Source organism: Orycteropus afer, unplaced genomic scaffold (genome assembly GCF_000298275.1).
Source record: "Orycteropus afer afer isolate SDZICR_OR568_19922 unplaced genomic scaffold, OryAfe1.0 scaffold00150, whole genome shotgun sequence".
Classification (NCBI taxonomy): domain Eukaryota; kingdom Metazoa; phylum Chordata; class Mammalia; order Tubulidentata; family Orycteropodidae; genus Orycteropus; species Orycteropus afer.
Genome location: NW_006921737.1, coordinates 203,153 through 224,320, shown reverse-complemented (window position 1 = coordinate 224,320; position 21,168 = coordinate 203,153). Strand labels below are relative to the sequence as shown.

Genomic DNA, 21,168 nt, shown 5'->3' with positions numbered 1-21,168 from the left:
CAATCTACTTCCGTAGTGATACTGCCTTGGAAACCCAAGGAGGGGTTGCTATGAGTCGGGTCCGACTTGATGGCACATAACAACAACAACAACAACAGTTGTATTTATAGTAGTTTCTTTTGGAAATTGTGGCGGGCTATATATCTAGGCCAAGTAAGAACATAACTGGCTTTGTTTTCTTTTAGACTCTAGTTCCATTCCAATTTAACTACTTGTAACAGCTATCTAGTGTGTCTCTCTTTCTGTTTTTAAAAGGAAAAATGCATTAATCAGACATAAAAGCATTGCAGAGGTTTCACAGAATCTTCGACAAATTGAAATTCCCAAAGTGTCCAAGAGAGCTCCAAAAAATGTGAGTAATCTCCAGCAATGAAGTTGTTTATTCTGGCTTGAATTGACATAATAAATAAGAATGAAAAGCAGTGTCTCTACATTTAGGGAATGGACATTGGAGGATGCAGAAATAAAATTAAATATTTTTTATGAATGTGTATGAAACTGTAATCCAAGGAATAAAGAAACACAAATTTGTTAAGGGATTACCAAAATAGCAAAAAAATAAGTTGTTATAAACATATTATTTAAAAATATTTAAGGTAGATTTTAAAAATACATAAATAATAACTAAAATAAGCAAACAGGTCATTAAAATTGAATGTACAATCATAATAGGACTTTGGTTGCATACCAAAAAATACTTTTCAGTATGTATGTTTTACTTCAATATCAAATTCATTGGCAAAGAAAGACTCAAAGTGGTCATTGTTTTTCTGTGTTTATTAGATACAAGAATTGAAGGTTTTGGTTGATTACCAAAAATCCCCAACTGGAGTCTATATTTACTAAGTGGAATTAATGTCTTGCTAAAGAAAGGAGAGACTAAGAATGCATTGAAACTTTTGAACTGCCCTAATCCCCTATCTAAGGAGTTCTGGTAGTGTAGTGGTAAAGGCATTCAGCAGCTGACCAAAAGGTTGGTGGTTCAAACCCACCAAGCACTGCATGGGAAAAAGATGAGGCAGTCTGCTTCCGTAAAGATTTACAGCCTTGGAAACCTTATGGGGCAGTTCTACTCTATCCTATATGATCACTGTGAGTTGGAATAGACTCAGTGGCAGTAGGTAGAAATCAGCTATCTCAGTTCTGTGAGCACTACCTTTAGAAGCAGTAATCTAAGAGTGTTTTCTTATGTGAAAATCAGTGAGTGGTAACACAGCTAAGTAACAGCTGTTTACTGAAAGGACCAGATGTTGAGTTTTTATAGAATTAGTGTGAAGGTTTTCATTGCCTGCTTTTCAGAAGCAGATTGCCAGGCCCTTCCTCCAGTTCATCTTAGTCTGAAAACTCCACTGAAACCTGTTCAGAATCATAGCAGCATGCAAGCCTCCACTGACGGGGTGGTAGCTGCACCTGAGATACATTGGCTGGGAATCAAACCTGGGTCTCTTTCATGGAAAAGCGAATTCTATTACTGAACCACTGTGCCCCATAACCACCCTTTAATTAGTTTATGTGGGTTTCCTTTGTTTTTGAATTATAAGAGGTATACGTAATCATCATTTGAAAGCTGAAATCATGCAAAGTTAAAAGTTAGAGAGCATGCCTCTCCATCCATCCTTCAGAAGTAATCAGTGATAAGTTTATGCATTATGGATCTTACCAAATGTTTTTCTGTGTATACCAATGTGTCGATATGTGGAAGAGGTGTGTACATATCTCTTATACACACATACATATACACACACAGGTTTTTGTTTTAACTAAAAAATGGTCAACCTACTCTGCAATTTGCTGTTCATCACTTTTTTTACATCGTGGACATCTTTCTATGTTAGTATATACAGCTTTTCCTTATTCTTTCAGTGCCTACATTGGATACATGTATCAATTTACTAATTATTTCACTCTTTATGGGCATTTAGGATGTTTCTTATTTTATATTTCTACAACAATGCAGCAGTGAGTATAGTGTCCTTATAACCTATATTTATTCTTGTGCATTTTACAATTATAAAGATTCCTGCAAATGGAACTGCAAGAGTCAAAGGATTTCATTTCAGGGTTTTTTTTTTTTATTATTATTACTATTATTCATTTTATTTTATATGGATACTTTTAAAATTTTTCTTATTGGATTTTCTTTATGTATTAGGAGAACTCTCACTCTGCTCTGCTGCAGCCTCCACCTGCAGTGAAAGATACAGTACAAGGTATTCTTTGTCTACTCAATTTAAAGATTTATTCACCATAATGATAAATTTATTTTGGTTGCATATATTTAAACAGATGCATACAGCTATAAATTAATGGTTTTATATAATTGTTGGTTAATAAAGTATGTCCAAATTCCATGCCCAAGGGAACCACAGTATTCATGTGGTCTCAGAATACTGTATTCTACAAAATAACTGGCCTGAAACCTAAAAAAACAAGTTTTGAAAGACAAAAAAGCAAAAAGACAGATGAAAACTGTTTTAGATGAAAGGGGTTTAAATGGGGAGACTGTTTTATGCAAAAGGGGTTTAAGCATATAACCAAGTGTATTATATGATCTTTGCCTGGATTCTAAAGTTTGGGAGTGGGGAAGCTATAAAAGATATTATTGGGGTAACTAGAGAAATTTGAATATGGATGATATGCTAGATAATATGGTATCAATGTTAGAAACATTTTTAGTATAATAGTGGCATTGTGGTTATGTAGTAGAAAGTCTTTGGTCTTCAAAGATATATGCTAAAGTACAGGGAAGTAAAAGGTTATGATGTCTGCAATTTACTCTCAAATGGTTCAGGGGGAAAAATATGTATGTGTAAAAAGGAGTAGATGGGACTGTTAACAGTTGGTGAATTTTGATGAAGGGTGTATGTGTTTATTATTCTTTGAAATTTTCTATAGATATTATATTTAAAAAAAAAAAGTTGGGCAACAAAGAGAAAGTAACAAATCGAATATGGCATCCAGGTCATAAATTTCACAGACAGCCTAAGTCAGGGCCTCTTGTAATGGAGATGGAGAAGTATCTTTTGAAACTTTGGTGTATGTTATTGGTGTCCTTTCCATTAACGTTTATCTAAGTAATGGGTAAACACAGGGGCTCTTCCTAATTTTTGGATCCTGGTTTATTTGGGGTTTATTTAAATGAGTTGCTCGTAGAATTTACCTTTGATGAATTTTTGAGTAGCTTCCACTAGGCCATCTTGTTTAAGATGCTACCCTTTTAGCTGTGTCAAGTCTTTCTTGACTTTTCAACTATGTTTCCTCCTTTGAGTTTCTATGATCTTAGAACTATTCATGTTTTGGAGTCAGGAATATAATTAAAAATAACCCAGAAAATTAGTAAAATGATTATAAGAAAAAGAATGAAATCTGTGGGATTGAAAAGAACAGATTCTGTGCTCAAAGGTGAGCTGAAAAACTGGTAGCCAAAAGGTTTAAGATGAGAACAGTCACAACACTGGGCTATATTAAAAGGACCATGACTTATATTGGCCACATTTTTACTTAAAGATACGCCCATTTAGCAATGAGTAAAGCTTTTAATTTAAGTGATGTGGACCTGCTTTGTGTTCCTGAAAAGTTGAGTTTAAGTAGAGTTTGAAGGGGTAGATAGTTTGAATACACCATGGCAGTATAATATTTAAGGAAATCCTGTTGCTAAATGTGAATATAGCAGTCAATCTCTAGAACAGTGTCCTTAAGCAGCTTCTGTTTTGGATATCTTTTCTTAGATATGGTATTTGTTAGTCATAATATTTGGTCTTTTTTTTTTTTTTTTTTTTTAATGATGATTCAGAAGTGACCAAAGTTCGAAGAAATCTTTTCAACCAGGAAATGCTTTCTCCTTCAAAGAGATCACTAAAGCAGGGGTTGCCTCGAAGCCATTCTGTGTCAGCTGTGGAGGGTCTAGAGTATAAATCTGACAACTTCAAGAGGACCAAAGGTACTGCATTTTAGAGGAACTGAGAGAAAGGGCTTCTTGGACCCAAACCAGTCCCCAGATTCTTTGTTGCAGAAGCTCATTAGGTTTCAGTCTTTTCCTCTTTCTATGGTTGCTATCAAATAATTTTGCATTTGGGGTTTTTCTTTCCCTCCAAGCTTAGATGCAGAATTAATTAATTAGTCTCTCCCAGTCTAGCTCCTTCTCCAGACAAGCATGCAGACCTTTTTCAGTTTAAAGGTTTTACTGCTAATCACTGTGGGGAAATAATGTATAATAAATATTGTGAAAACATTGAGACAATCAGCATGAGAGGACAGACTTCTTATAGTCTGTCTTTTGTCTCTTTCCTGACTCCACTCTGACATAAGATCTCAGTCCAGAGCTTTTCAGTTCTGTTTCACTTGAAGGTGGCCCTTCTTCCCAGGCAGAGTATGCAGAACACCTCTAGTAAGCCTTTTACAGTTGCAGTGCCTCCAGACGGAGATTGGCTTTTCTCCTGCAGGAGATTTACCTTACCCTCCTAATCAGCTGTCAGGGTCCGGCATCTAGGTCTTCTAGGAAGCTTTAATTACATTGATTTTGTTTTGGTTTGTTTTGCAGTTTCAGTTTGCAGTTTGAGTGAAATAGAATACTTACTTCTTAGATATACAGATTGGAACAGGGAAACTATCATGTCATAATGCAAATAAAACATTTTAATCTAGATGCCTAATATATGTCAGGTACAAAGCTAGATGTTGAAGATACAGAGATACAGTCCTTTCTTCTAAGAACTTGCTGTGGAGAAGAGGCAAGACATTTGAAAAAATAAAGAACAATATGAAATAAAATACTTAGTACCAATTAAGAGAATCAGTGCTTCCCATGTGCTTGACTAAACATCAGAATCCCCTGGGGAATTTTTTTTTTTTTTTTTAATTGTGTTTTTGGTAAAAGTTTACACAACAAATTAGGTATCCATGTAACAGTTTCTATACATATTGTTCAGTGACATTCGTTGGCACAGAAGGTTATATGTAGGGAAGAAAAGGAAAGTAAAGAACAAGACATTTCGGGGTAGCCTAATTCTTAAACTGGTAGTGGATACAGATTATGTATTGTTATTCTTTGAACCTGATTCCAATTTCAAAAAATATTTTCTTGCATTTATTTTGTTGTTATGTGCCATAGAGTTGGACCCAACTCATAGGGACCCCTCCTTGGGTTTCTGAGCCAGTATCACTACGGAAATAGATTGCCCAACCTTCCTTCCAAGGAGTGGCTGGTGGGTTTGAACCTCGAGCCTTCTGATTAGCAGTCAAGTGCCTTAGGCACTACACTGCCAGACCTCCTTGCATTTATTTAGAAAACCAGTTAAAAATAAAGGATAGTGTTCAATTTTACTGCTATGACCAGTTGTTTTCTAATATTTTCACTTTTTTTTCTTTTTTAAAAACTTGAGATAGAACTATGTAGCATAAAATTCACCTGTTTAAGGTATACAATTCAGTACTTTCTAGAATATATACAAGTTGTACAACCATCAGCACTATCTAATTCCAGAACATTTTCCTCACCTCAAGAGGAAACCCTATGCTTAGCAGACACTCTCCCAATTTTCCCTGCCATAGGGAACCACCAATCTTATTTTCTGTTTCTATAGATTTACCTGTTGTGAATATTTCATATAAATTGAATCGTGTAACATGTGGTCCTTTGTGATTGGTTTCTTTTATTTAGCATGTTTCCAAGGTCTACTTTCTTTCTCTTGATTTGCCTATTCCAGACATTTCATATATGTATATACGTGGCCTATTGTTTCTGTCTTCTTTCATTTAGCATGTTTTCAAGGTTCATCCATGTTATAAGTATCATTCCTTTTTATGGCTGAATAATAATTCCATTGTATGGCTATATATTACATTTTCTTTATTCATTCATCAATTGATGGATATTTGGGCTGCTTTTCTTTTTGGCTTTTATGAATAATTCTGGTATAAATATTTGTGTATAAGATCTTATATGCAAATATGTTTTTAATTCTGTTGGGTATATACTTAGGACTGGAATTACTACATTGTGTGTAACTGTTTTTAACTTTTTGAGGAGTTGCCAGACTGTTTTCCAAAGCAACTGCATCATTTTATATTCTTATCAGCAAAGTATGAGAATCCAATTTCTCCACGTCTTCACCAACACCTGTTACTGTCTGTCTTTTTTTAATTATAGCCATCCTAGTGGGTGTGAAAGGAGCTGTGGTGGTACAGTGCCTAAGGCATTTGACTGCTAACCAGAAGGTTGGCAGTTCAAACCCACCAGTCACTCCGTGAAAGGAAGATGGGGCAGTCTACTTCTGTAAAGATCTACTGCCTCAGAAACCCGTTGGGGTCAGTATGAGTCAGAATTGACTCAGTGGCAGTAAATTTGGTTTTTTGGTTTAGGAGTCCTTGGGTTGTGCAAACGGTTGATGCACTTAGCTGCTAACCAGCAAGTTGGAGGTTCGAGTCCACTCAGATGCACCTCAGAAGAAAGGCCTGTCAGTCTATTTCCAAAAAATCAGCCATTGGAATCCCTATGGGATACAGTTCTGCTCTGACACTCATGGGGTCGCCAAGAGTCAGAATTGACTCTATAGCAACTAGCTGTTGCGTTTAATCATAAGTACAAAAACAACAAACTAGATGGAAGAATGTGTTAGTCCTAATAACAGCAACTTTCTTTTTTTCACAATTTCTTACTGGGTAATAATTTACATTTTTTTTTTTTTTTTTCAATTTCTAATAATGCTGATAATCTATTATATCATTTTAAATTGAGTCCTTGGTTAGACATCAGCCCAAAGACCATTAAGATCCACTTCGACTAAATATAATCATATATAAATTCAAACTGCTACCTTTGCCTTGCTGCGTCTTAATAAGGTCATGTGATATTTATAAGTTACATTGTTTTTACATTTTAGATTATCATAAACTGCTGACTAAGAGTGTGGCAGAGACTCCAGAACATAAGCAAATATCCAAAAGACTTCTACATAGACAGATCAAAGGCAGGTGAGTAACACCCTCACAGCCTTCATAACAATCTTGTGGACCACTGTCTTCTCTTGACCTTCATGACACATCTTACCTGTGTTGCTTATAACCAAAGGCCACTCTATAAATCCTAGGGACTGAAGAGTAACAGGATTACTCAGCTTAATAATAATAATATCACAAGGTATAATGGTAGGATTTCAAAGTTTATATATTTGTTTTATTTACATATCAGCTCTTTTGATTCCTATAACCCAGGAAGCAGATAAAACAGGTATTGTGGCATTGTAGCGATAGAGAAAGTGAGACTTAGATGTAATACATGACATGCTGCAGCTTCAATAATTAATGTCAGAATTTTTTTTTTAAAGTCATCAACCTCCAAATCCATTTTTCTTTGCATTCTAATGTTTTCCCACTGAAGTCTAGTCCTTGATTGGATCTCAACACTTTTTACTAATAACTCAGTTTATTAGTAGATGGTAACATATCCAGTGGTTCTTTTCTTTTTCTTTTTTTTTTTTCAATGCATTATATTGAAGTATAATTTATGTTCAGTGAAATACACGAAACTAAAGTGACATGGGTCATTGCTTTTTTTTTTTTTCCGCAGTGTTCTCTCCACTCCCCTCCCACCCCTGGCAATCAACAAAGAAAGTTTCCCTCCATATATAAACCTTTCCTTGACCCTCCACAACAACGAACTAATACTATATTTGTCTTTCTGTGAATGACTTATTTCACTCAGCATAGTGTCCTCCAAGTTCATCCATATTGTGCCGTGTTTTGCAGACTCTACATTATTCTTTAGTGCTGCATAGCATTCAGTATGTGTATGTACCATAGTTAGGACATCCACTTTTCCGCTGATGGGCATGTAGGTTGTTTCCGTCTTTTTGTTATTGTAAACAGTGCTATGATGAACATGAGTGTCCTGGTTCTCACCTCTCAAGGATATATACCTAGTGATGGCATTACTAGGTCAAATGGTATCTCCAATTCCAGCTTTCTAAGGAATCACCATACTGCTTTCCACAGTGGTTGTATCACTTCACAGTCCCTCCATCAGTGTATGAGAGTCCCAATCTCTCCACATCCCCGCCAGCATTTGTTATTTTCTGTCTTATTGAACCTTGCCATCAGTGCTGGGATGAGATGCTATCTCATTGTTGTTTTGATTTGCACCTCTCTGATGGCCAATGATTGTGAGCATCTCTTCATGTATTAGCTGGCCACCTGAATATCCTCTTGGTGAAGCGTCTATTCATGTCTTCTGCCCATTTTTCAATTGGATTGTTGATTCCTTTGCTGTTGAGGCATTGGAGTTTTCTATAAATCTTAGAGATAAGTCCCTTGCCAGATAAGTAATTATTGGCAAATATGAATTTGTTGCTGTCATTTTTGTTATGTGCTTTTTCGTGGTGTCGATTTCTTTGTTCCATATAATTTTCTATGCTGAGCTCCTTTTGTTTATGAATCGTGTTATCACTTCCTTTGTTGCTGTTGTTTTAGTATTTGCTAGATATTTGTGCTGGTCTTTTTTATTTTGATGTGAAGGTTTATCATTTTTCTTTGAGGTTACCCTGTGATTTATAGTTTTCTCCCCAAGTTTAGAACAATCTATTCTGTCTTATAGTTGTCTTGACTTCCCTACCATCTAGAAGTTCTGTAATGACACAGTTTTTCCCCTTTTTGGTTTGTAGTTATTCTCCTTTGTCAATTTATGTCTCTGGTTCCCTGTTTATAATCTTGTAGGTTTATTTACTTTGGATACTTCCATAGCTGGGTTGGTTTCTGGGTTATATCATCCTGTGTGTTAATGGTCAGTTGTTGTTGACTGTTGCTGCTTCTCTGTCCAAAGGACTCCCTTTAGTATCTCTTGTAAGTTTGGTCTGGTTTTAACAAATTCCTTTAATTTCTGCTTATCTGAAAATGTCTTAATTTCACCATCATATTTGAGGGACAGTGTTGCTGGATACATAATTCTTGGTTGGAAATTTTTCTCTTTCAGGGTTTTATATATACCACCCCATCGTCTTCTCGCCAGCATGGTTTCTGCCAAGAAATCCAAGCTTAGTCTTATTGGTTGCCCCTTGTGGGTAACTTTTCGTTTTTCCTGTGCTGCTCTCATGATTCTTTCTTTGTCTTTGGTTTTGCTAAGTTTGATGATGATACGTCTTTGTGATTTTCTTTGGGGGTCTGTCCTGTTTGGAGTTCGTTGGACTTCCTGAATAGATGTATTCTCATTGTTCATCGTATCAGGGAAGTTCTCTCCCAACAAATCTTTGACAATTTTCTCTGTGGTTTTATTTTTCTCTTCCTGTTCTGGAATTCTAGTGACACGTAGGTTATTCCTTTTGATGGTATTGTACATGGACCTTAGGCTTTTTCATTTTGTTTTGATCTTTTTACTGATTGATCCCTTTCCAAAGACGTATTCAGGTATTTGTCTTCAATCTCATTAATTCTGTCTTCCATTGCATCAATTTTACTCCTTTGGCCTTTCAATGTGTTAACTATTTCTGAAAATTTAGTATTAATCTTCTGGATTTCTGTCTGTAGATTTAGGATCATTTATAATTTTTCATTTATTTTGTCATTTTGTTCTTGTATTTTCTTCTGAAATTCTTCTAGGATTTTGTCTGTGTTTTCCTTGATCTGTCTCTCAATCCTTTGAAGATATCTAAATAAAATTCTTTTGAATTCTTTATCAGGGAGTTCCAGTGCTGCATCTTCTTCAGGGATGTGTTTTGGGTCTGTATCCAGGTCCCTTGTTTCTCCTGCTTTATCTTGGACTGTGATGCTCTGTTGTCTCTGAGGCATTGTGACGTTTTTGTGTTTATATTTAATTGGTGATTGTATCTTGGAGTGACTTGCCCACGATTTTCATTTTCTTTGTTTTGTTTGTGTGTTATCTACAGCAATAGGGTACTGTGCTGTGCTCCTCTGTTCGCTAGTTGACAGTACTTAATACACTTAACCACCTGTCTCCTTTCCTGTTGTCAGCCTCTTTATGTCCTTGCCAACCTTGGCAAACAGAGCCTGTTCTTAGGTCCCTGGAATTCAAATGAGAATGCTATCACTTTAAAATCCAAACTGGTTGCCACTTGTAAAGATTCAAAATGGCTGCACCCTCAGTCATTTAAAATACCCAAAATTGCTGCCACATGTAAACTATCAAAATGGCTGAACCCTCCAGACAGCGGGAAGTCAACAGCTCAGATTGTTTCCCTCCTTGCTGTTTCCTTTTCTACTCATAGGCCACTAGCGCCATCATCCCTGCAATCCTTGGTGACCAGGGCTAATCTTTAGGTCAATTCTCAGGTCCCAACACCACTTGGAAATATTCAGGCTGTTGGTACTGTCAGAGTATCTTAACAATCCAGAGCTCCAACTGTCTCTGTACTCACTGTTTTTGTTCAGATTTTTCCACTAGTGGTGCCTAATCTACTTCTGTATAGTTCCTTTCAAAGCTCAGGGCTCCAGGAGTATCTTCTGTATCTCTGTCAATAGGTTTTTCTTTTCTTTGTTGAAGAGGTCTGTGTTGCTTGTCTGCCTGTTCCTCCATCTTACCAGAAGTCCTCTTTTTCTTTCCTGAAATTAAGAAGTAGTGCAAACAATCAAGTATAGAAAATACTATTATAAAAACCCATGTGTCCTCACTTTATGCAAATTAATAAAAACAAATTAACTCAAAATGGCTCAAAAACTTAATAAGAGCTAAAGTTATTAAGCTTTCAGAAGAAAACATAGGCATAAATCTTTGTGGTCTTGGATTAGGCAATGGTTTCTTAAATATGATATCAAAGCACAAACAACAAAACAAAAAATAGATAAGTTGGAGCTCATCAAAATTAAAAAGTTTTGTGTCCAAAGGACACTGTAAAGAAAGTAAAAAGACAACCCATAGAATGGGAGACTATTTGCAAATCACGTATATGGTAAGGGACTAATATCTAGAAAATACAAAGAACTCCTACAACTTAACAACAAAGAGGCTTATAAGCCAATTAAAATCTGAGTAAAGGATTTGCTATACATTTCTCCAAAGAGGATATACACATGGCCAGGAAGCACATGGAAAGATGTTCAACATTGTTAGTCATTAGGGAAATGCGAATCAAAACCACAGTGATACACACTTCACACCCATTAGGATGGGGGGAATAATAGATTATTGCACTTTCTAGAGTTTTATATACATGGAAGCACGCAGTGTGCATTGTTCTGTCCGGCCTTTTTTACTTGCATAATTATTTTGAGATTATCTTGTATGTTTCAATATTTCATCCATTTTTATTGTTCAGTAGTATCCCATTAGGTTATAATAATTACAGCCAAGAAAACCCTATGTTCTACTCTAACACATGGGGATGCCATGAGTCAGAATCGATTCAACAGAAACGGGTTATTGGTATTCCACTGAGTGGATATACCACAATTTTTAAATTCATTCACCTGTTGAAAATAAAGAAATTAGGCCTCATTACTGCCAGACCAAGGTTAAGGGCTAGCTAGTCTCCCCATTCAGCCTTTGCTGATGGGGATGGGGGCCAGGGCTCCTGTTTTTTCCGTGGCAATTGATTGGAGTAGTGGCATTGTGGTCTAAATGTTTGTATCTTGCCAGACTGCCCCTTTTTCTGTCCTTTGGGCAGAGTGTGGTAGCTCTTCTTGGGGTTGTTTTTGTTTGCACTCATTGGTATGTCTGGGTTGTCAGCTGCTTTGGCACCCAGTCCAGGATATTACCAGCGAAAAGAAGATGCAGGTAATTCACTGCTATGTCTTTCCTTTGGTCCTAAGGTCCCTAGCCAGTCTGCCTTGTTCTTTCCACGTTTCAGAATCTTTTTATGTTTGTTTTGTGAATATCATCCTGGGTTTTATCTGTTCTTAGCAGGAAGAATAGAGAGAAGTGAATCTACTTCATCTTTCAAGATGCCATATTGACATTATTTGTGTATTTGGTTTTACACACTTAACAGTTTTATCTGTAAGTTAAATTATTAGAAGTGGAATTGACGGCTTAAAAGGTATACATTAATTTTTAATTAATTTTGATGTTGCAGAATTGGTTTTCAAAAACAGAGTTCAAACCATTTTAAGTTGGCAATAATGTAAAGTGCTCACCAGCACTGGTGTTATCCAACCCTGGGATCTTTGTCACCTTGCTGGATAAAAACTTTATCTCTAATATGTTTTAATTATGAGTGACTTTGGACAATCCTTGTGCTTGTCCTTCCTCAAGGTCATCTGATCCTGGTCCTGATATTGGCATTGTTGAAGAGTCCCCTGAAAGAGGAGAAAATGGTGAGCATTACCAACATTTAGTTTATTTTTTGCATTGTACCTCATTTCTCTAAAAACCTTTCTGTACTGTGTTGTCACCTGACTTATCTTAAGATATTTTATGGAAATTATGCCAATTTGCTGGCCAAAATCATAGCTCAGTATGTGTTTATAGGTGAATGTTCTTTTATACCAAATTTACTGAGAGAATTTCTGGAGAAGAAATATTGTTACTCAATGGAAAGGGGATTCAAGATGAGGCCTAAACCATTACTTTATATGAAGTGCTATGGCTTATTTAAAATTGCATATGATAAGATTTCAAAAATTATTTTCTTTTTTTAATTGTGCAAGTAATTCTTGTTTGTTGTAGAAATCAGAAAATGTGGAGAAGCCAGATTTTTAAAAATCATTTAGGAATCCCACAAATCAGCAATACTCAACTATTAACATTTTAGCATATACTCTCTGGTATTATTTCTATACAAACATTGTAACTATTACACATGAAATCTGTATTTTGTATTTTTATAAAAATCACACAGCTTTTTTCACCTTACATCATGCTTAAAGAATGGCAGTTTATAAGACTTTTGAAGTTGAGAGTGAGGTAGATTAGTTAATGTCTTTTAATACCTTGTTGGAACCATATATTAAACTCCTGTAAGCCTTATTACAACATTTCATATGTCTCTTAAAGCCAATAGCTTGTCTACAGTTTTTGTTTTGTACTTGATATTACATAATTTTTACCCATTTCTGACAGTATAGGGAAATGACAAGCTTGCAATTTTCCCTGGTTACTGACTGTGAGTCTGGTTTCACAGAATTAAGTTTGAGACGAAGTCCTCGAATCAAGCAATTGTTAGTCAGCAGGACAAATTCTGGTTTCTTCTATTCTGCATCTCAGCCAAAATCTCGAAGTATTCAGAGAGTTCACTCGTTCCAGCATGATAAGTCAGGTAACATGCATACCTACCTACCTTCACAAGCCCATGATGGCTTGGTGGGAAGGGTTTTGGGAAAAGAAATGTGAAATTTCACATTTTTTTCCTTGACTGGAGAAGAGTACTATAGAATACATATGTATATGTGAAGTTTGGGCAGTGAACTATGGGAACAGGCTTGTCAAGATTGAGCTATCCCTTTGGATTCCTATAACTGGTCATTTGCACTATCCTTTTAGGTAACTCATTCATTCAAGAGAGATTAATCCATGTTTACCCATAATTTCTATTTATCAGACCAGATCTGACGTATAAGTATCCCATGTGGAATGTGATACCTTTTTATATGTTCTTCATCATTTTATCCATGATGAGCTTGGATAATCAGATATGTGCTTTTATGTTTATATTAACCAAACCAAACTCACTGCCATTGAGTCATATCTGACTCATAACGACCCCTCCTTGGGTTTCCGAGGTGGTATCTCTACGGAAGTAAATTGCCTAATCTTCCTTCCGAGGTGTGGCTGGTGGGTTTAAACCACCAGTCAAATGCCTTAGGCACTACACCACCAGAGCTCCTTATATTTATATTAATAAATTTAAATTATTTTAGTTGCTGAGCATTCAGGGTTCTTTCTTCCTGATTTTGCTTGTTGCACCAATTATATCAAACCATACCAGGGGTGCTGAGATCACTCAGCTCTGATGCCAAGTTGTGTGGTAGGTAATGAATCCTACTCTATACACCAGCTATGTCATTTCAAATTTCAGCTTCCTTTCCCTGTTCAGTTCAGACCCCAGCTGTTCATGCAGCTCCCCACAACACACATACAGTTACCTGGGGCAGGACAGGGTCAGTGGGTACCAGCCGTAAGCTTGGGAGTCCACATGATCCCTCTGAAGACCATGATCTGGAGACCAGCTGTCTTCTCCTGCTCCTTCCCAATAATTTGCTGGAATGACTCCTGGGCTTAAGGGAGGCACCATACTTTCAATAACAATAACTACAACAAAAAAGAGATACTAATGAAGAGATGCATAAGGCAAGGTCTGGGAGGGGTTCCAGTGCAGAGTTTCCATAGGACACACCACCCTCCTGTGAGCAGATGTTCTTTTTCTCCCACCTGGAAGTTCCCTGGGCCCCATCTTCCAAAGCCTTTATTGGCTTTACTACATGGCCATTATAAATTGCAGCAAGCCTATGAGGCTTAGTCAGAATTGGACCCTCCAGGTGAGCCTCTCAGGGCTCTCAGGAACCCAGAACAACAGACCAAATTGCTTTCTGCACCTCACTGTTGCCTATATTTCCTAACTTAGAGGCGGGGGCTGGTGTGCAGTCTTATTAAAATTTAGGCAACAGGCATTGCAGTTGCTGATATTGCTGAGAATTAAGTAGGGTTTTCCTCCCAGTTGCTGTCAAGAATCATTGTCTTCTTTCTTTTATGGACTGGCTATTTTAATAGTATTAGAAGGGCAAAAGTTGAGAAGGAATAAAATACTATCACTTTTTTTTTACTTGCAGATCGAAGAGAAAATTTTCCAGCCCAAAGCATTCGGTCTCCCAAGACACTTCTCTTTGGTGCAGTGTCTAAGATGACCAGCCCCTCAGAGAAGGGCTCAGCCCACATTAAAAGGCCTTCAAGAAACATGTTGGGTTCTGAGATAACTACAGCTTATCAGGTATAACATTTCTATGACATTCAAAGTAGTATGTTCTTAGGGAACAAAGAGACACAGCCAGGGGAACCCATAGAGTCTGTTAGGGAAGAGAAAGCAGGTAACCTTTTGGCTAATAATAGAAATTTGGGGCATTTGGGTTGGTTCAAATGAGTAGTTTTTTGGGGTATATGGGTACTGTGAGTAGCAGTTTTACTGAAACCAGGATTGTGGAGAGGAGATAAAGATGACATCTGTTGTCTTGGCTTCCTCTACCATTTAAAATATCCACTACCTAAAGATCTTTCTCAGAAAGAAGGCTGGGCAGTCTACTTCTGTACTGATACTGCCTTGGAAACCCAAGGAGGGGTCGCTATGAGTTGGAACCGACTTGATGGCAGTGAGTTTGGTATGTTTTTTTGGAAAGATCTTTCAGGTGGATTGCCTGCTCCATCCAGTCACCCAGTGTTAGAAACCCAGAAATCACCCTTTGCTTCTGCTTATTCAATCCAGCAGATTTATTTACAAACTGTATATTGTACCCATCCCCTGTTCCCCATCCATGAAGTTCCTGTTCTAGTTCAGATTCTCTTCAGTTCTACCTGGGACATTTCAACAGCTTTTCCCTCTCAAATCCATCCTCCCCAGGGGTCAGAATGATCTCTCTAAAATGTTCATCTGACCCCAATACTTTTTTTAAAACTCCACAGATTCCCTGTCTGCTAAAGGAGGTTTTCTAAGTTTTCCTAAAATGGAATTTGTGTTCAAAAATTATCTTTACTTAGAAACCCAATAAACAGCTTGACGTTGGAGAGGACATGGAGCTGTGGGGAAGGTTGTGAAAACTATAGCTCTATAGAACCCTGGTCAAGTATCCTCCACAGGGGAGGCAAGGTCCTCCTTTTATGGTCTGATCCCTAAGAGCCTGGTTGGCCTCATTCCTTACCCCCTTTCCTTCACACCCTGCCTTCCCACATTAGGCTGTGATTGGCTTGCACATGTGTGCTAATTTCACTTTTGTGCCTTTGCCCACATTGTTTCCTTCTTCTTGACCCCTTCCTTCCCCATGCTGTGCTCTCAATGTCTGGTACATGTCCCTGTCATTGTTGCTGTATGCCATTGAGTCAGTTTTTTGATTCTTAGTGACCACATGTGACAGATTAGAACTGCCCCAGTTTTCTAGGCCATAACCTTTACAGAATCAGATTGCCAGGTCTTTCTCTCATGGAGTCATTGGTGAGTTTAAACCACCAACCTTTTGGTTTGCAGCTGAGTTCTTAACTTTTGCACTACAAGGGCTCAATGAATTATCATTTATTTATATCCTACTGAATATGAAATACCAACTAGACCAGGATTCCCTTGAGATGATGAAGTAAAACTATAGAATAGAGAGGTGTCTGATTTCCTTACCTGCTGGAATTTTTAACTGCATTTTTGTAAGAAAGTAAGGAAATCTTTTTGGTTAGAGTGTGTCCTTTCTGAGATACTCCTGCTCTGCCTCACCAGCACACACATACAGTGCCTGGCACCTAGTAGCTGCTTAGTAAGCACATGGTGGTGGTGGTTGCTGTCATGTCGATTCTGACTCATGGTGACTCTGTGTGCAGAGCAGAACTGCTCCATAGGGGTTTGAAGTCTGAGACCTTTCTGAAAATCACAAGACCTTTCTTCTGAGGCATCTCTGGGTAGGTTTGAACACACCCACCTTTTGGCTAATTGTAGAGTGTGTAATCATTTGCACCACCCTGGGAGTCCTAAGCACAAGTTGAATGAGGTTGAACAGATGAGGTGGCATCTAGAGGCTCTTTTGGCAAAGATCAGAAATAGCTGTCTTGCTAGAAAAGGTGGAAGAGCTAGTGGATGTCCGAGTAGCAGAGTGAGACAGTTAGAGGGAAAGTATATTTTAGCTGTAGTATGCAAGTTATTTAGATTATTTCCTCTTAGGAGAACAAACTAAAATTTAATGCAGTGGTTGGTGCTAGAAAAAGTGGACAAGTAAAACCTGAGTCATGTTTTGAAGTGGCAAACAGATAGCTATTAAAGTTTCCAACTTAAGATCACTCCTTTGACTGCCTGTAAATCTCCTATTTACCTTTCTAATTACTTTCTAGATTATTAAAGCACTCTTTAGAGACAATATAGCTTGTGATATTCAAGCACTGAGGTGTTTTTTTTTTTTTTTTTTTACAGACTCCCAAGAAGAGTTACTGGAAATCCCCAAGCTCTTCTAAAGCTACACTAAGAAGGCTCCCTTGTACACCACAGACTCCAAGCTGCACTCCAGAAAGGCTGCTGGAATCCCCTGCAGAAATGACACCTGCAAAACAGGCAGTGTTTAAGGAGTCCTTAAAGGACTCTCCTTCATATGGCTGTGATTCACCATCTGAACTGACAGTAACTCCTCAAAAAGGATACTCACTGGTGGAAGGACTTGCCTCTCCTCTTGAAAAGAAGGTACCAAGAACTCCCAGAAGGCACGCTGCTCAGCCACCTGAGTTTCTGCAGACTTGTGCTTGGTCACAGTCAGTACGTTCCAATGCAGAAAGCACCTTATGTCCAGCAGCCCAGACGACACCTACTGTCCAGACCAGGAGTGGGTGCCTGACTCCTACTAGACACTATATTAGAACACCCTCAAAATCAGCATCCTTGGGGTTGCTAGGAGAGGTGGACTTTGTGGGCATACACCAGAACCAAAAGAGTCAAGGTCCCCAGGTCCCTGGAGCTTCTCAGGCAGAGGGACCAGCACAGACACTGAAGGAAAAATCTGTCAAAACTCCAAAGAGACCAAAATCTTCACCTATGAATTCCTACCCACCTATTTCTCCAAAGGAACCATTTAACTCTCCTTCATGTGATATTTCCAAGAAGAGTCCATTTAGGAAATCTCTGATGGACTCTCCTGTCCCTGGAGAACTGGATTGGAAAGTGCCCCAGCAATCATCTCATGTAGCCACATCACTCCCATGTTCTGTTCCCTCAACTCCCCCCAGAATCTCACAGGTACATAAATCTGACACCTTTCCTCCTCCACCCCCTTCTAAAATTGGAAACCGATACAGAAATACCTCTAATCTTGAAAGAAGCATCCCAGAGTGCCAGCCTAACACCTTGGGTGTTCCTGTGGTTGGCAAAACTGGCAAACCAGCTGCCATCACAAATTCTCAAAAGGACCAAAAGGAAGGGAGCCTCTCTCCTCAGTCTTCTCCAGAAAGACATAGTTACCCTGGGGCTAGTTTAGGAAGAGGCTGGCATATGTCCTCCCCTTTGCTTATTTCAAGTGACACAGAGTACCTTGTTGATGAAGATGAACACCACGGCAGTGATAACGTGAAAACTAATATTTCACTGGAGCAAGGTGAGGCGTTAAGGACGGTGGTTGCTGATAAACAGCCTTCTCTGTCTCACCCTGGGATTCCTCCATCTCCCCCTTCCTCTGGGTCCAGCTCCCCTCTGGCACCTTTGTACAGCTTGTGCTACATGGCAAACAGAAAGCAGGGCCAGACCGTAGCACATCAAGAGAATCTGCAGGCTTCAACTCAGCCTTCCAGAGCCTCTGCCAGCCCACAGACTTACGAGGTTGAGCTGGAGATGCAAGCTTCAGGCCTCCCCAAGCTTCGAATTAAAAAGATAGAGCCCAGCTCTTTGTTAGACACTGAACCTCTAAGGGAGGATAGCTCTCTAAGAGAGGAGAGCACCTTCCCTGGTCTCAGCTCAGCCAGAGGCAGCAGGCCCTCAGGTAAACCTGACACCAGCTACATGTCACCCCCCTGCCTCCACTCCTCACACAGCACCCCTGGAAAGAGCTGGGGACAGAGTTACATCTGCCAGTCCTGCACCCCAACCCGCTGCCCCTCTAGTGCCCCCTCTCCTTTTCAAGCAGAGCTTGGGGTTCCTTGGACACCATCTCCCAAGCACCATGGAAAGACACCTCCTGACACGATTAAAGACTGGCCCAGGAGAAAGAGGGCAGTAGACTGCAGCGGGAGCAGCTCTGCAGGGAGGAACGAAGTCAGTGCAGACCTTCCAGGGAGTGGGACAGGGCTTGAGCCGGAGGGAAAGGAGCAAGGGTTTGAACTCGGTGTCAGTAAAACTCGCATCCTAGGGGAGTTTGAACTTGAGGGGGTATGTCAGCTGCCAGAGCAATCACCTCCGAGGGAGAATGTGCCTAAGGCTGAAGGCACCTCATGGGGACAGTGTGGACTGCGCTCCAGGAAGAGACTCCTTTCTAATAAGGAAGAAGCTGAGTATTGGGCCAAGAGAATCTATGATAGCCAGAGAGAAGACTCAGAAGCGAATGGAGAGAAGTCTCCGGGTGCAAGTATGGGGCAGCTTCCCTCCACAGGGGATGAGGAGGTCTTTGTTTCAGGTGAGCTTGTTTTTGAAACTCATCTTTCACATGGTCCCTGGTGGGAGGAGCCCTGCTCTGCTGTACTGACCATGTGGAATCTCTCCAGGCTCCACCCCACCTCCCAGCTGTGCTGTGCGGACCTGCCTCTCTGCTAGTGGTCTTCAAGCACTGACCCAGTCTCCTCTGCTGTTCCAGGGAAGGACAGTTTCCTCTCAGTGTAAAGACACCAAAGGTAATTTGTTAAAGGTCCAGGAGACCATCACCAGGATCAGACTCATCACGCCTGCCAGGCAAATCACTTTTGGAGGAGTCTTAGGGAATGCTGGAATGGTTTTGTGACCACAGTGCCTTGTGCCCTTCCCAGAGAGACTCTACGGTAGAACTAATATGCATCTTAACAGAAACCCCCTGAAACTCTTGCTAAAATGTCTTCATGAAGATAGTCACAGAAGTGGGCATATTGCAATATATTGCTAGTCTGTGGTAATCAGAATCTAAAAAGTCGTTTGAGTAACAGGAGTGTTAGACGGTATGTTTGGAGCCAGTGTTTCCCCCCTGCCACTTGGCCCATGTTACCTAGTACATCCTGGCTGTCCTAATCGGCCTTCAGGCTCTAGGATGCCCATTTCTCCACCCCACCTAGAGAGGACAGATTCTGGCTTGTTAACAACACTGGTTAGAGAGAGAGGTTTCCTTCTGCTAGAACTGAGGGGAATGCAGGAGGTGGGAGGAGGTTGGAAGGACTGCCTTCAGGCTTTCTTTCCTGGAGACCATGATGTAAATCACACAACACAGCATAAACCCCACAGATCTGAGACTTGAAAAGAATGTACAAAACAGCAAACTCATCATACAGGGTGGAGGGTGGTAAAAAGTATAGATAACAGAGGAGGGGATAACATGCAAGCAGTGCTGATTACTGTAAGCCCATTTTGTGTAACTCTCCTACAATTTAAGGCCCTTTTCTTTTATGCAGTCTTCAGTTACTTCCTGCATTCTCAAACTTTCTGCCTCTTTTCCAGATGAGGATATGGATGTATTTCCCTCCACTGCAGAAGAATCTCCTTTCAGCCGTGCATTCTCAAGGAGACGCCCCATCAGTAGAACTTACACACGGAAGAAGCTGATTAGCTAGTTAGGATGGCACCAGGTTGTGGAACTTGTAATCACAAACACTACTGAGCTTGTATGGAGCTGCTGCGTACGCTGGACCAGGACAGAGTAGCTTTTTCTCTGTAAGGAATTCCAAACATTTACCATAAATGAATTCTTAGCAGTGTGCCTGCCCAGAAACTCAGTTCATCCAATGCAGGCCTTAGTGATCTACACATGGAACCCTGGGGCTTAGTGTGCCAAAACAGGAGTAACCAGGGCTTTTTAACAGGACCAAAAGTTCCAGAGATGAAGGTGAAGTCAGCCATGGCTTCTTCTACTGTGGTCAGTTTTCAGAGTCCAGATAGGATGCCTTAGGGTTTTTTATTTCCCTTAGTGAATCCATCCACTCCCAGAACTTACCCCAGCCCTCTACCTCCACACCTGCTCCTCATTAGGAAGGCTGCGGGGAGAGGGAGGGATGATGGTATAGCTAGTGTGCTAAATCAGAGGCAGCCTGGGAGGTCAGGGAACTGTTCCCCAGGATTCCGTCCCACCCCAACTGTGACCTTGGGCAAGTTGAGAGACCACTTTGTGCCTCCTTAGCTTGTGAAATGGGAGAAAGGGGCTGTACCCTGTGTGCCTCACAGAGATGCTGTGAGGCTTGGGCTCAGACGTGGGGAGTGCTTTGTGAACTGTAAAGCACTGTCCACCATGTGAGTATGAAACCAAAGACTGCTGGGGTGACAGAATGGATTTTTTCTATTCCCTAGGTAAGACAATAAAATCACCTCTGGCTGCATTTTTGTTTAATGTTCCAGCCTGAGGTTAACTGACCATAGTCCAGCTCTAATGGTTTCTGGAGTCAACCACACTTCA

General features: G+C 39.6%; 1 protein-coding gene across 1 annotated transcript in view; it reads left to right on the top strand.

The window, feature by feature from the left end:
- Nucleotides 1-20,332, top strand: part of TICRR (TOPBP1 interacting checkpoint and replication regulator) — a 47,757-nt gene extending 27,425 nt beyond the window's left edge. The window contains exons 14-23 of the mRNA XM_007946108.1: nucleotides 256-352; nucleotides 2,153-2,210; nucleotides 3,794-3,940; nucleotides 6,882-6,972; nucleotides 12,197-12,258; nucleotides 13,065-13,199; nucleotides 14,710-14,867; nucleotides 17,037-19,215; nucleotides 19,304-19,429; nucleotides 20,220-20,332. Coding sequence (XP_007944299.1) covers nucleotides 256-352; nucleotides 2,153-2,210; nucleotides 3,794-3,940; nucleotides 6,882-6,972; nucleotides 12,197-12,258; nucleotides 13,065-13,199; nucleotides 14,710-14,867; nucleotides 17,037-19,215; nucleotides 19,304-19,429; nucleotides 20,220-20,332 — 3,166 coding nt within the window. The remainder of the gene's footprint in view (nucleotides 1-255; nucleotides 353-2,152; nucleotides 2,211-3,793; nucleotides 3,941-6,881; nucleotides 6,973-12,196; nucleotides 12,259-13,064; nucleotides 13,200-14,709; nucleotides 14,868-17,036; nucleotides 19,216-19,303; nucleotides 19,430-20,219) is intronic.
- Nucleotides 20,333-21,168: the final 836 nt, after the last annotated feature.